Below are 14,580 nucleotides of genomic sequence, written 5' to 3' on the forward strand. Positions count from 1 at the left end.
TGAGATTTAGGCAATTATATACAGTTCTCGATGAGATTTTCATCCTCATTCTTTCTTCTCATAACTGTTGATGATACTTTCAGATCCACTATATTACTCCATCTCTTTTCATCTTTGGATTTTTTTGAATATTGATTGAAGTAGCCTTTGGACGGATGGCATGATCTCGTGCAGCTTCATCCATTTGTCAATATATTATGTCACTTTGGTGTATGGATGCTAATTTTGAATGCTCTGCTTGATTTCCAGAATGGAAGGCTGCCATTACTACAGCTACTGCACCCAAATTGTTCAGATTATCTCGGTCTCGATGATCTAAATTCTGTCGATTCATTTGTGGCTTCTCTAAGTTCCAAGGTAAAAATCAAGTCATAACAATCTGTCCGGATTATTACATTGAGATCTATTGTTGATGGCTTCTACTTTTCTCCTTATATCTGGATGGTTCATAAATTAATGTTGAAACAAAAGCAAAGCTTGTCACTGAACTTGGTGAGGCTGGAAGCAATAATGATGTTGAAATGATTGAGGAAGAAGACGGTGAGGAAATTATGAGGAGTTTCACGCAGTAGCAGATGGGAAAATAAGATCTTTTTTTAAGAAGGAAAGAGTTGTTGACCAGTACTGGCCTTGCAGAAGTATGCAGTTAGAATTTGCTTCTTGATCTAACAATTAATAAGCAGCATAGTTTCAGAAAAGTTCATTGCCACCTGTTGAAGATCATTTGATCAATTTCACACCCGCGAGCCGATTCTGCTTCTAAAATGCATGGCAGACGCTACTGTATGGCTGGTGGCATTCTCCTTCCGACCTTAGATGAGAAGTTAAAGTTCTCTGCATGAAGCTAGAGCAGCTCTAGCTAGATTTTCCTAAATCAGAAGATGTAGAAGGGAAGCATGTCTATGAAAATTTCCATTCCAGTCGAACAATTGGAAAGCTCGTCATAGACTGTCCAAAGCCCTGCTTTTTCCAGAGCTCAGTGGGATAAAGCTCTGGAAGGGCGTAGCCATACTTGGGCTAAGAGTTACAGGTAAATGCCTAGGTTTCGTCTGAAGTTGGAACAAACGAATTGCCAAAATAAAGGAAATTAACGAGCTGTTTGAATAGTTTGGGAGGAACGCATTTTTGGATGTCTATATATTTTTAATTAAAATCAAAGTGTGTTATCTATCCTTGGCTTTCCTAATGGAATACATCTATAAGGATTGGATAAAATAAAGATCAGTACCATTGATCAATAAGGTTATGGATCTCTCTCTAGCAACTTCTGAGTACAAGTATCCATCCTTTCAATATCTTGACCCGATGAGAATCTTTTAGGACTTATTTGGTTTCAGAGGATTCGTCGAGGAAAATGCGCAAGCTTTGAACTTGGTCCAAGAGGCAGTCTTTGTTTTACTACAAGTTCAAGCTTTGAACCCATTTGGTTTGATAGTTTGATTTTAGAATCATGATTTTGATTTTAACTCTACCCACTACACAACAAAAACACACGTTTCCCAAGTCAAATTTATAATACCATTTCATTTGTCTTTTTTCACAATCAAAATCAAAGTTACTTTAACTCTGAAATTAAACGCACTCTAATGTTTTCACTGGAAGATACATCTTCTAAAGCATAATTATCCACTTATTTCCTTACCCTTTTGTGTATATTTTACACTTTGACTGATATCTAGAAAACATTATTCGTAAAACAAGCATGTCTCATGGCCTTTGATTTTTCTTCTTTCAGGAAACATTATCCAAAACACAAATGCGTAAAATTTCCGACTGCGGCCACATACCTCTATTAAATAGTATTACAGATGTTAGTTATATGTGTTGCAAAAGATGAATCTAGAGAATGGAATGAAGTTTATATTTAGAGCGTTTCTCATGATATGGAATAAATTTGTTTAGATATGTTTAATTCTCCAAGTCCAAATTTACTCATATTATTAATATTAAACTTTGGTTAGGTCGACCCAATGACCACTGCATCTTGACTCTACCTCTCTTGTTATAGAAAATTACTAATTGAAATAAAGAAGAGCAGCTTCAATCCCATTTGTACCAAAACGTCGCTTATGCCTAACAACCCGAAGAGAGTCCCTCCTTTCTTTCACTTAAAATTGTGAATAGTCTGCAAGTACTTTGAGAATATGAAGAGGAGGAACGGAACTTCACGAACCATACAGGTGCATTTTTCAAGTAACAATTTCTATTCCATGCATTTTTAGATTGAACCAGGAGCCATATAATTCTTCGTAGCTTATATATATATATATATATATATATATATATATTCTCGCAAAAAAATTTGATCTGAGATCATTCCCGATCATTCTAATGATCTTAGGACAGTGTGGAAATGGAGGGATGACTAAACACTTGTGCGTCTGATTCAAAGAAAGGAAAATGCTTATGTAGTTATAAGGATTTTAAATTCTGTAAGAAAAGGTTGAGTTGCCTTCATATTATATATATATATATATATGTAAAGTGAAGAATTCCAGATTTGCTAATGTTTTAGGCTTACGTGCTATAGAGGGGATTCTCTTTAGCAATCTGCTACTGGGTGAGTGTTTGGACCCCCCTTGTAAATCTATTATGATTTAATGAAAGTACCAACTCAGATTTCCATTTCAACGAAATCTTTATTTTACATTATCATCCGTGTATGTCATAGTCGACTAAATAAAAGAATTTTTTTAAAATATAAGGGAATACCGAACTCAGATTGAATTGATATAAACTTGCCTGGTAAATCAATTATTTATATGAATAATAATTTCATTTAAAGTATGTGATATAATATTAAATGGAAAAAGAAACGGGACTATTGCATGTGCAATGCATGTGTTCTGGCACTAGTTATATATAAAAGTATAAAGTGTTTCTCCAACTTCTCTTTTCATTTTGCTCTTACGTAAATGTGGATATTACAAACATGCCTCTGTACATAATTAACAAAACCAAACTAATTCATAAAATTATGATACCTTTTGGTTAATGTCCTCTCACTCAAACAATACAAGTAAAATAACTTTTCAAATAACTTTTCAAACAACTTTTTGGTGCATCTAGGGCTAATTGAAATTCATACATCACTTTATTTTTTATTTTACCAAACTAATTCATTAAATCATCATACATTTTGGTTGAAAAGTACAATTGGAAATACATTTCAAGAGGGTCTTGCATCCCCTAGAGCTAAATGAAATTCACACATCACTTAATTTTTTTTATTAGAAAATTATATCTTTTTGTAGTATAACAAAATAATATATAAAGATTCTATCAAAAGATAAAAAGAAAAATATAATTTAATAAAAAGATTTAATATTTAAATTAGTATAGATAAATTTATTAATCAATTATTTTATATTTGACGAAATATGATTTCTAATGAAATGATGTGATTGTAACATAAAAGGACAAGACTATTTAAAGAGCTGCATTTGTTTATGCTATATACATCTTTCAGTTTTTGAATAGACATATGAAAAATTATTTCAACTTCCTTCTCCCTCTAAAACATTTCTCCTATATAGGTCATTAAGAAGTCTCGGGCGATTCTTAACGTTGTTGTCCGAAAATTCCAATGGTTGTATTTTTATATTTCAAAACGGTATTTCGAAGATATCTGTTGATACTAATAAGCCAGGCAAATCCAATAATGAAAGAAATATCTTTACCGAAGAAAAGGAGAGAGAGGGATTCAAACCTTTGATAGTTCCTTGTTACGAACTATGACAGTTTTCAAGACCGGAGCCATCAACCACTCGGCCATCTCTTCGAAAGATAATTTTTATTATATATTTATTCCACCCTTATAATTTATAAACTCTTTATAGGTCTTTAAAAGAGAATATTTACTTATGGTTCTCGAGTAATTCTTCAAGGGTTTACTCTCTCTATATATCGATATATTATTTGATGGTCTCTTGTCATTTTCTTTCAAACTTTTTCTTCGTACTCTTGGTCATATAGGAAGCAGGGTGACCTCATCTAGGGTGCTAATGCCTTCCGATGAGACAGGCCCGACCTGCCTTCCCCTTTTGCTTTTTAATTCTGTAAGTTTGCCCTTTATGTGTTTGTATCTATGATTGTTTTAATTTTTTAAAATTTACAGATTTTAGGATTATTTAAATATTAACAAATTATATTTCCTGTTTACACAAAAAATAAATGTTAAGGTCTGAAAGATATAAGATTTCAAATGTTTTGAACTTTTTTTGTACATATCTTAAAGGGAAAATTACCCAAAAAATACCTAAATTTTGTAAAACGTCTCAGTTTTGTCATAAATTTTGTTTTGTAATAGAAAAAATCATAAGTTTTCTAAATTATCTAAAAAATGACATTCGTTACAAATTCCGTCAATTTTGCATACATAGACTGTTAACTTCAGACTCATTTTGACAAATCACCATCTCCCACCCTCTCCCCCTTATGTCACGCCTCTCCATCTCATAGAACAATTTTCCCAAATTGAAAAACCTTACTCCCCCTTGCTTCTTCCTCCTCTGCCACTTCTTCCTCCTCTGCCTCTAGGCCTCCGCATGATTCAACGGTTCCTCCCTTCCGTTCACAGTCTTCTTACCCTGTTTCCTCTAGTGATAGCTTCCTTTACAATCGAAGCCTCGAGGTCTGAATGATCTGAGTCCCCAGCACCTCCGCTGGACTTTACCATCCCCGGAGGGGAGGACCACACCTGAGGCGAAGGAAAGTATCCCTTCCTCACTTTGACAACGACAATCTTCTTCTTTGATTCGATCGGCTTTACATCGACTTTGAGAACGACAATATTCTTCTCGATTGTGGTGGTCGGAAAGTGTAAGTGGATAATTTTTTATTGAGGTAAGTATCGAGAGACTTGTGCATAAGGAGAGGGTTCAAGCAAGAAAAGGTCACGGTGTGCCTATGAGCACTGCCACTGGAATGGCATATATTCACGTAAGTAATTTTGATTAATTTTTTTCTTGTTGAATTTGCTTATATAATATTTGGATTTATAATGTACTGAATGTCATTGTTCTAGATGCCCGGAGAATCACTTCGTACTAGCTACATTGGTGCGCATGGAAAAATGATTTCAAGTAGCAGAAGACCACATTAGTGACAGTACTAACAGTAACAATAAGAACAACATAAATACCATCAACAGCAACAACATCAATAGGACCTTGATCAAGAGTAGCAGCATCATTAGGGTAGTTTATATGATGTTTAGTTAGGCTTTTTTGGAATTAAAGCTCTGACTTTGATTAGTTTGGCCTGATCTTGGTTATGTTTTGGACATGCATTGGGTCTCTTTTGGCATGATTTTGGGTATGTAGAATTTGGTACATCTTGGCATCGATTTGGCGCGCATGCACGCGCACACACGCACACACACACACACACACACACACATATATATATATATATGTCTCTTGGAAGAGTATTTTGTTAGTTGCAACTATAAAAGTTATTTTAAGATATGTTCAATTTGTTTGTACTTTGATTATTTGATACAGAGATGTTGAAATCGTTGACGGGCATTACACAAGTGATATTTTAAACGTTCATAAACAACACTCATAAAACCTTCATTAATAAACAAATAAGATAGGTTAAATAAAAAAATTCAAATTTTCAAAAAAGTATAATTTTCATCATAAATTTAGAATGTAATGAAAAAAAAACCATATGTTTTATAAATTGTCTTTGAAATAACCTCTCTCCTCATCTGGGTCTTCTTGTAGTGCTCCTAAAGTAGGCCCCGGCTAGCATATCCTCTCATGGACCATTTATGAGAAATTTTTAAAATATGTATTTTTTTTAAATTACAAATCAAAATTTGAAATAAAACTGAAACTTTTCTGAAAACTTAGATTATTTTTGTAAAGAAAAAAGAAGATGATCAGATGATATGTAAACTTTGTGAGTCCCGTGAAGTCCACGCAGGAAAATAGACGGAAAACTTAACATAATGGTAAATGGGAGGTCAAATCTGAGACGATTCTCAAAACATGTGGATTTTTTTATTACAAAACAAAATTTATGACAAAACTGAGATGTTTTACAAAATTTAGATTTTTTTGTGTAATTTGCCATATCTTAAATGAAAATTGAGAAGAAATTAAAATTTCATGTGATTTCCACACAACAAAAGATTGGTTATAACTACTCATTACTTTCGAGGCAATTTTTTACAAAGAATTAAGCAATTGGATAATTTTTTTTTATTTTGCTTTTCTCTCATTCTTATTAATAGTGTTCGCGCTTTGCGCTCCTAATTATCCTGATTTTATTCTTGCTTTTTTCTAGGGCTTTTTTTATTAATTTATTTATGGCTATTTTAAAAAAAAAAATTGGGTATTTATTGTATGTGCTATACAATAATAATACTAAATTACTAATGTACTTAAAAGAATATTTATTACAATATCTTTTCGATTGAACAATTGAATTTTTTTTCTTCTTTTGTTTCCATTAATTACTTCCGAAGTCCAACAAATATATAATAGTTTGGTAATGTGCATATTTAAAAGATAATAGCTTCACTTTTATATAAACCTTAATTTTTAAGGCAAATTAGCTTAATTCTAGCAAAAAAATCGAATTAATTATTAAAAATTTTTGATAAACGTCAATTATGTTTTATTCAAATAAAAATTTATCAATACACATTAATGATATTAAATAATTCTATATTTATTGATTTGATATCTTTAAACCAACCAATAATATAATTAATTATATATTTTTCGGATAAAATTTAATTTATTTATATATTTTGTGGCATTTTATAAGTATCATGTCTTATCACTTAATTGAGAAACTTTTCATGTACAATGCACATGTAGATTTACTAGTATACTAAAAGTTTGCATTTGTTTTGAGGAGGAAAAATTTAGAAATTCAGTATTTACATTTTATTTTCGGTTGTAAAGGAAGATATACCGTTATAAGTCGGGTAATAGAAACCTCATTGGGAAACAACCGGATTCTCGCATTCTCCTGACCCGGCAGCTGTAGAGGTAACAAAAAATTCTAACAATAGCAAAAGAAAAGAAACAAACCCATAAAACTCAGGACAACCGCAGACTTCTACTCCAAGCAGTTAAATGAACTCTCCCTTCCCTCTTAAAGCAAAATGCCTGGAGCGCATCTGATCATCTCTTCCTTAATCTTCGATATCGATTAGAAGAACGGACTGGTATCTGTTTAAGTAGAGAGGTTTAAGCATCTCGGTTTGGAGCTGCCTGACAATTAGTAGCTGTTGGTAGATCGACTGAGGATCCAAAAGAGGCGAGAAAGCAGAGCAGGTGCGGAAAAATGGTGCTCGGGGATGAACGTTTGGGTTACAAGATAATAATGGGGGAGAACAGGGTGGACCTAAAAGTATGTTTTGCTGAAAATGTGTTCAACGCCTCAAACTGGACGCCCGACCCGATTGCCACAACGATCCCGACCCTCTTCACTGAGACGCTCATCCAACTCGCCATCAGCGGCATTCTTTTCCTGCTTCTCAAGCCCTTGAACCAGCCCCGTCTTGTTGCGGAGATACTTGTGAGTATCCAATCCAATTCTCTAAATTCAAAGTCGAACTTAAACATGGCATTAGAGTGTTCATCTAGGTTGCATCCATATGTAGTCTTTTGCTAGCCTAGAAGATTGAAATTATACTCTAACCCAGTTCACGATGTATGTCTGTGCTACTAGTATGGCAGCGATTAATTTGTGAATCTGCGATAATACCGCAGGCAGGCATTTTGATAGGCCCCTCCCTCCTTGGGTTGTTCCCATTTTTTGTCGGTGCAATCTTCCCTGTAATTAGCTCAACCATGCTGGAGAATATCACGGCTTTCGGCATCACTTACTACGTGTTCCTGGTGGGGCTGGAGATGAACCTCACCCCGATGTTGAAGATTGGAAAAAAGACCACGATGATCGCCATGATGGGGATGATTCTTCCCCTTGCCATGGGGTTTGGGTCATACTTCCTCATAATTCCTCCGCTGAAGCCAGGCGAGGCCGTGCTCCCCAAGCTGAGAAGCGCATTCGTTTGGGCCACAGCCCTGTCTGCCACAAACCTGCCCGAACTTACTGGGATCCTCGCCAATCTCAAGCTCATGAGGACGATAGTCGGCCGAACTGCAGTAGCCTATTCCTTCGTGACTGACATTGTGACATGGTTCTTCCTCGTGATACTGATCTCAATCTCTTCAAAGGGACATGTCCTAAGGATGTGCATCACCACACTAATCCTCATATTGTTTTCTGCATTCCTGGCACGACGGATGCTCTCATGGCTTATTGCCAAGACCTTAAAAGGGCAGGACTACAATGAGACCCATGTGCAGTACATCCTGTTCGGGGTCCTTATCTCGGCTTTCATCACGGATGCATTGGGCTTGGGCTCTATCGTGGGGGCATTTATGTTTGGGTTCAGCCTCCCGAGTGGGCAGCTCGCAACCCTCGTCACAGAGAGAATTGGCAAGGTCATGACATGGGTCATGGTGCCTCTCTATTGCTTGGTAAACGGGATCAAGAGCAATGTGCCGACGATGGTTCCGGAGGGGCGATCTGTCAAGCATGTCATCCTGTTCATGGCCATGGCGTGGGCTGCCAAGATTGTCAGCCTCTTCTTGGTTTCTTTGAATGCCAACATGAGAAGGCCACGGGAAGTCTTCAGTCTTGGTGTGCTCATGAACTCCAAGGGCATACTCGCCCTGATCGCGATCAATGTCGGAAGGGATCTGCACGTAAGTAGATGGCGCTTCTGTATCTCACCGCTTTCGTTATTGTCTTTTGTCTCACGAGAGACATCCTAAAGACTTCCTAACTTTGCAGCTTGTGGACATCGAAGCGTCGACTGTGATGGTGGTGACAATCCTCGTGATGATGATGTCGGTTCCGCCAATCATCAATTATGTTTACAGGCCCCAAGGGCTCATGATGCGCCACAAAATAAGGACCATCCAGAGCGCGGGTTTGGAATCCACCTTCCGAATCCTCACCTGCTTACACTCAAAGCATGAAGTACAAGGAATCACGAGTCTCCTTCGGATGTCGAACCCGACCGCCTTGTCCAAGATCTCTGCCATCGGGGTCCACCTGGTGGAGCTAACCCACAATTCCTCTGCTGCAATGTTGATCATGCACGACTCTTGCCGGACCAAGGGCAATCATCAACGGAGCACAGAAGCAAAATCGAACCTGGTTATTAGTGCCATGGAAGAATTTGGTAGGGAGAACAACGGATTTATCTCGGTTGAGTGCGTCACCGCCGTATCTCGCTACGCAACCATGCACGTAGATGTATGCAGCATAGCGGAGGACAAGCGGGCCACCTTCATAATCCTTCCGTTCCATGAGCTGGTACAGTTGGCAATTTCCGGCACCATCAGATGCATATTTTGGAGTTTGGCGTTGTTTGTTAAGATTCTCAGAAAATTCTACCATGTCATTTTATACGTTGAGATTGAATCAAACCAACCGATGAATAACTTAACAATGATATATGCAACAACTTTGTGCAGGGGAATGGTAAGGATGAATCGGAGAAATTCAACATTCCTTCCATCAGGAACATGAACCTGCAAGTGCTGTCGAATGCACCATGCACTGTAGGGCTATTAGTCGATTGTGGTCTTGGCAAGCTGAACAACAGTATGAACTTCATCATTATGTTTTTCATCGGAGGACCAGATGATCGGGAGGCCTTGGCATACGCATGGAGGATGGTATGGGGGCCTAACGTCCACCTCACTGTCATGCGACTCTTACCGGGGGCCCGAGCGGTGGATCCTACCCCATTGGACGATCCAGACGAGAGTGAGGGGATCTTGAGCCTTCTAGAGGACAACGAGAGGCAGAAGGAGCTAGACAATGAGTTTATCTGCACGTTCAAGCACAAGATGGCGGACAATAAGTCGGTGAGTTACTCGGAGGAGGTGGTGAACAGCGGGGATGAAACAATGGCAACCCTAAGGGATGTTATGGAGAAGAACGATTACAACCTCTGCATTGTCGGGAAAGGTAATAAGCGGATCACTGCGGTCGAGTCTGGGTTATTGGACTTGATCGAGTACCAAGAGCTTGGACCCATAGGAGATGCAATGGTGACATCTAAATTCTCGAAAAACGCATCAGTTCTAGTAATACAACACTACATTGCCATTCCTCTTCAAAAATTGACAGCGAGGGGAGGCAGTCGTGTAATGTAGTTCTTGGATGATGAACACGCTTTTGTTTCTCCCCAATTTGCGTCCCGTAGTCAGGGAACTGCACCATCTTAGACGCACCTCGGATCCGATCCTCGTCGTTGACAGCATTGCTCGAGAAAGTACATGGTATCCACAACACATGAAATGTTACCAAGGAAATATGCTTGCAGGATTGTCCTGGAAAGTCTTCCTTTCATAAAAGTGCATCCGCCATGGGAGTCTTCCCCCAGCTGATTCAACAGACAATTGTACATCTATAATACGCAAATTACTTCTCTAGTTTTCTCAGGAGAACTGCACCGGGAACTATTTTCCGATCAGGATTAAAGTTACAAGTTCCGGCGTGACTCACAACCCTCTTGAGGCCGAATCCAACCAGTTCGAGGCCAGTTAAATGACTAACCGACTCTTGCATGCCAACTACGCAAACTTCATTGGCTACATCCCCGTTCCATTACTTCAAGACGATACTTCCACAAGCAACCAACAGGTTGACACTCGACAAAATGACAATGAAACGGCTAAATCGCGAATGATGAGGAAGTCATAAAAGGTTCTAAAATTGATTCCATCTCTTAAACAGATATCTTGAGATCCTCAAGTCATTAGCTTAAGACATCCGCTGGATCCACTGTCATTAATAAGCAGATACAGTATACGCAAGAGAGAAAAACCGACAAAAATGCATGCACGTGAATGCCTCGATGAAAACATAACATGAACACACACACACAAAGTACGAGATTTTAAACCATAGGGAAAGGGCATCAATGAAGATCAAATCAATAAAATCAATTCAAGCCAATACTTGCATTTTGATCAGAAAACATGTATATTACATGTAAAGATCCGCTTGCACGGAGAACTAGCAAGCCTCTACACCAAGTTATCTCTCTTTAATATCTCAGCTACATAAGTTATAACGAATTCTGCTTCTGAAAGAATAGGAGAGTCAAAAGTACAACCTCCTTCCACCTGTTTTTCTTTAATATAAGGTCACACTTATAATCAATATGCACCGCGACGAATTCCAATGGTTATATCTTCTCTGAGATTTCCTTCACTCTGATAAAGTACAGCTTCAAAGACATTTTTTTCTTGGGCTACTATCAAACCTGAAGAGAGTATCTGACTTCCATGAAGTAGCGACAGACCAAATGAAGAGGGATAAAATCGTCCTCCAGCATGATAAAACCATCTGATCATACTTAGCTCTGAAGATCTACAGAAGAATCAGATAATTAAACGCCCCGTTTGGATTGAGGGTTACTTGATTTTAACTTTAACTTTAACTTTAACTCAACACACTACACAACAAAAATACACATTTCCCAATTCAAAATTTTTAACTTTAACTTTAACTCAACACACTACACAACAAAAACACACGTTTCCCAAGTCAAATTTATAATCACATCTCATTTGTCCTTTTCCACAATCAAAATCAAAATCAAAATCAAAATAACTTTAACTCTGAATCCAAACGGATCGCCCTAAAATATGAATTCAACAAACTTTGTTTAAACGTTCATCAGAGTTTTCTTTTTCTGATTCGGTGCTTTAGTCCCATATATCATGACATTGATTTTGCCTGAGCCATTAGCAGAAACCTTACTTTTAAATTAATTAGGCCATACACTAAGCAATTGAATTTTATTGAATTGGAAAGAACCTCGTTCATTTCCAAGAACTCTTTATCATTTGATCTTTGAAAGCAATCAAAATCCTTATTAGACAGGAACAATACAGTCAATCCTATGGAACATGAGCCAATCTGAAAACCATCAGAAGCCTGCATATCTAAGACATCTTCGCATTCAGATACAATTCATTTACCCACATAAAAAGTTTCTGTTTCAGGTAATAATGATACAAGCGAGAAAGAGATATATACCAGCCAGTCATTCTCAGAACACTTCATCTCTCTTGAACCCATACTCTCACCGTTCTATCATTATCGAGGCTTGCAGAAGCAATCTTGTTCTCAGTTGGATGGCAGGTGACACAGATAACTGTATCTTTGTGCCCTTCAAGTTTCTGTAACATATTCTTCCCTTGAAGATCCCATATGCAAACACAGTGATCCTCTGACCCGCTAACGATGTACTTCCCATTGGTCACCGAGAATGTGGACATTATACAGTAAGAACTGTTCTGGTGACCCAAGTAGATTTTGAGGAACTTTCCCGTCGAGTAATTCCACAGTTTCTGCTATGCACAGAGTTAGCAAAAAGTGAGAAACAGTGGCACAAACTTCCCACTGCTCTCCGATATTCTAAGCCAATGACATTCATTGTATATTAAATAAGGAATTACTTGATAGGTAAAGTTCATCGCTAAACATCATTTCCAGTGATGGATTAATCAGTATAGGCTCTTGAACTATGCCAAGGGACAAAAGATGCATGATAACTGAATAAGCACATAAAAACAAATGTCATCTAACTTATTGATCCATGGCGAGGCATTTGCTAACTACAAAATTACGGCATATAGCTGAACACTTAGAAAACCCACTAATTTCCCTGTTCTTCAATTTGACCAACATAAACATTCGAAACTTCGTCTGTCACGGCATATACACTCAAAAAGAGCCAAAACCGATCATTCTTAGGATGACATCACGAAAATGCTAACTACATAATTTTCAGGCAATAGCATGGAATTGGAGGCCAAGGATCCCAATCTAGTCCTTTCTGTAGTTTTCATGAAATTGCATAACCCAAGTAACATTCGAGTCCGTATTCGATGCCCCAAACTGCTAGTCACAACTCTCAGAGTCCCCAAACATATGGTTACCACATTAAGGTCATAAAAGAAGCATTAATTTGCAAAGACCATTGCTCCAAAAGTTGGTTCGAAGAAATCAACGAATCCAACTCAATTCCTATGTCATGAACTCAGGGGGAGCAAGACCGAGAGAGACTCACAAGGGTATTATTGAGAGTAGCAACAAGTATGAACTTCCCATTGGGCGAGAACTTGGCGAAGGACACGGCTGGGACTTTATCATCAATCAATGTCTTCAACAAGGTGCCGTTTTGGGTGTCCCAGATCTTGCAGGAACCATCGTGGCTCCCTGAGACGATGAGAGACCCGTCCCGGTTGAAGTGGACGGAGGTCAAGGGCATCGAGTGAGCTTTGATCACGTTCAGGCACCTCCCGGTCTTCGTCTCCCAAACGCGAATCGTCTCGTCGAACGAGCCCGACGCGATGAGTTCGGACTGGGGATTGAAGTTGACGCAGAAGACGGCGTGGGCGTGGCCCTTTAGGGTTTTGAGGCAATCGAAGGGGGGGCGGGCTGACCAGATGCGGAGGGTGCGGTCGTCGGAGGCGGAGCAGATGTACTGCGAGTCAGAGGACCAGGCGAGGTCCGAGACGCCGTCGGAGTGTCCGACGAGGCGGTGGAGTTGGGAGAGGGAGGAAGAGGACCAGATGATTAGGGTCTTGTCGAGGGAGGCGGAGGCGAGGAGGGTGCCATCGTTGGAGAACTTGACGCACGAGACCGCCCGGCTGTGGCCAGTCAGGGTTTTGAGGTGGCGGTAGGGTTTGAACTTCGGGGGGGACGGCGGCGGCGGCTGGACGGGGGCGCCGCTGTTGGCCATCGTGGCCAGTCCTTTATGGGCTATGGAAGGCGATCGTCTCCCCGGGGGTATACGCGGCTTTCTGCTGCTATTGGTAATGGTTCGTTTAGTTACCTCTGCACTTTAGCGCAGACGACGAGAGAGTAACAGCTCGTGAAACGATCGACTTGGATTGGTTGAAGTGGTTCACTATTTGCTCTTAATTGTCGATTCGGCTCGATTTGAATTAGCCATGATCGATGACTTTTGGATTCTACGGTACACATCCAAAAGGGCACTTGAAACGTGTAATTCCATTTAGCCCCGTATAGCTTACCAAAATGCTCAAGATGGCCCAGATATTTTTGTTCTGTTTCAGAAAGATCCCCAATGTTTGTAAACCATCTGAATTCACCCCTTCCATCGAGAAGTTATTACTATTTGGAAAGAAGTAAAAAAAAAAGAAGCATTTTAGTACTTAACCTTTCAGTAATTTATTTCACTTTTGTCATATATATATATATATATATATATTTCATTCGATCTAGTCTTCAATTACATGGCTACTTTATCGTTCACTTTCCAGTCTATGGTAATTTTGAACCAATAATTTTTTAAGCGAAAAATGAATATTGAATAGAAAATAATGGAAAATTAAGACAGGAATATGAGTTTAGCAGGTGAACACCAACACTGAGAAAGGACACAACCACTGAGCTTTTCAACGCTCGTTACATGTGATCTTAAGAACGAGGTTGAACGGACATAAAAATTTAGGATAAAATGGATTAACAATCCAAAGCTGAGAGCTTAAT

General features: G+C 38.6%; 1 protein-coding gene and 1 pseudogene across 2 annotated transcripts; one reads left to right on the forward strand and one right to left on the reverse strand.

Moving 5' to 3' along the window:
* The first annotated feature begins 6,917 nt into the window (after nt 1-6,917).
* On the forward strand, nt 6,918-10,377 carry LOC116188508 (annotated as a pseudogene).
* Nucleotides 10,378-10,969: 592 nt separating this feature from the next.
* On the reverse strand, nt 10,970-13,957 carry LOC116188507 (COMPASS-like H3K4 histone methylase component WDR5B). Of its 2 annotated transcripts, none has more exons than XM_031517918.1 (3): nt 13,133-13,957; nt 12,097-12,413; nt 10,970-11,424 (listed from the first exon to the last, which is right to left on the reverse strand). In XM_031517918.1, the coding sequence occupies exons 1-2, from the start codon at nt 13,805-13,807 to the stop codon at nt 12,120-12,122; spliced, it is 969 nt and encodes a 322-aa protein (XP_031373778.1). In that variant the 5' UTR covers nt 13,808-13,957; the 3' UTR covers nt 10,970-11,424; nt 12,097-12,119. The 2 variants fall into 2 exon arrangements, with proteins under 2 accessions (XP_031373778.1, XP_031373779.1); XM_031517919.1 differs by having other exon boundaries at nt 12,097-12,410; nt 13,133-13,951.
* Nucleotides 13,958-14,580: the final 623 nt, after the last annotated feature.

This window comes from Punica granatum, chromosome 8 (genome assembly GCF_007655135.1).
Source record: "Punica granatum isolate Tunisia-2019 chromosome 8, ASM765513v2, whole genome shotgun sequence".
NCBI lineage: Eukaryota > Viridiplantae > Streptophyta > Magnoliopsida > Myrtales > Lythraceae > Punica > Punica granatum.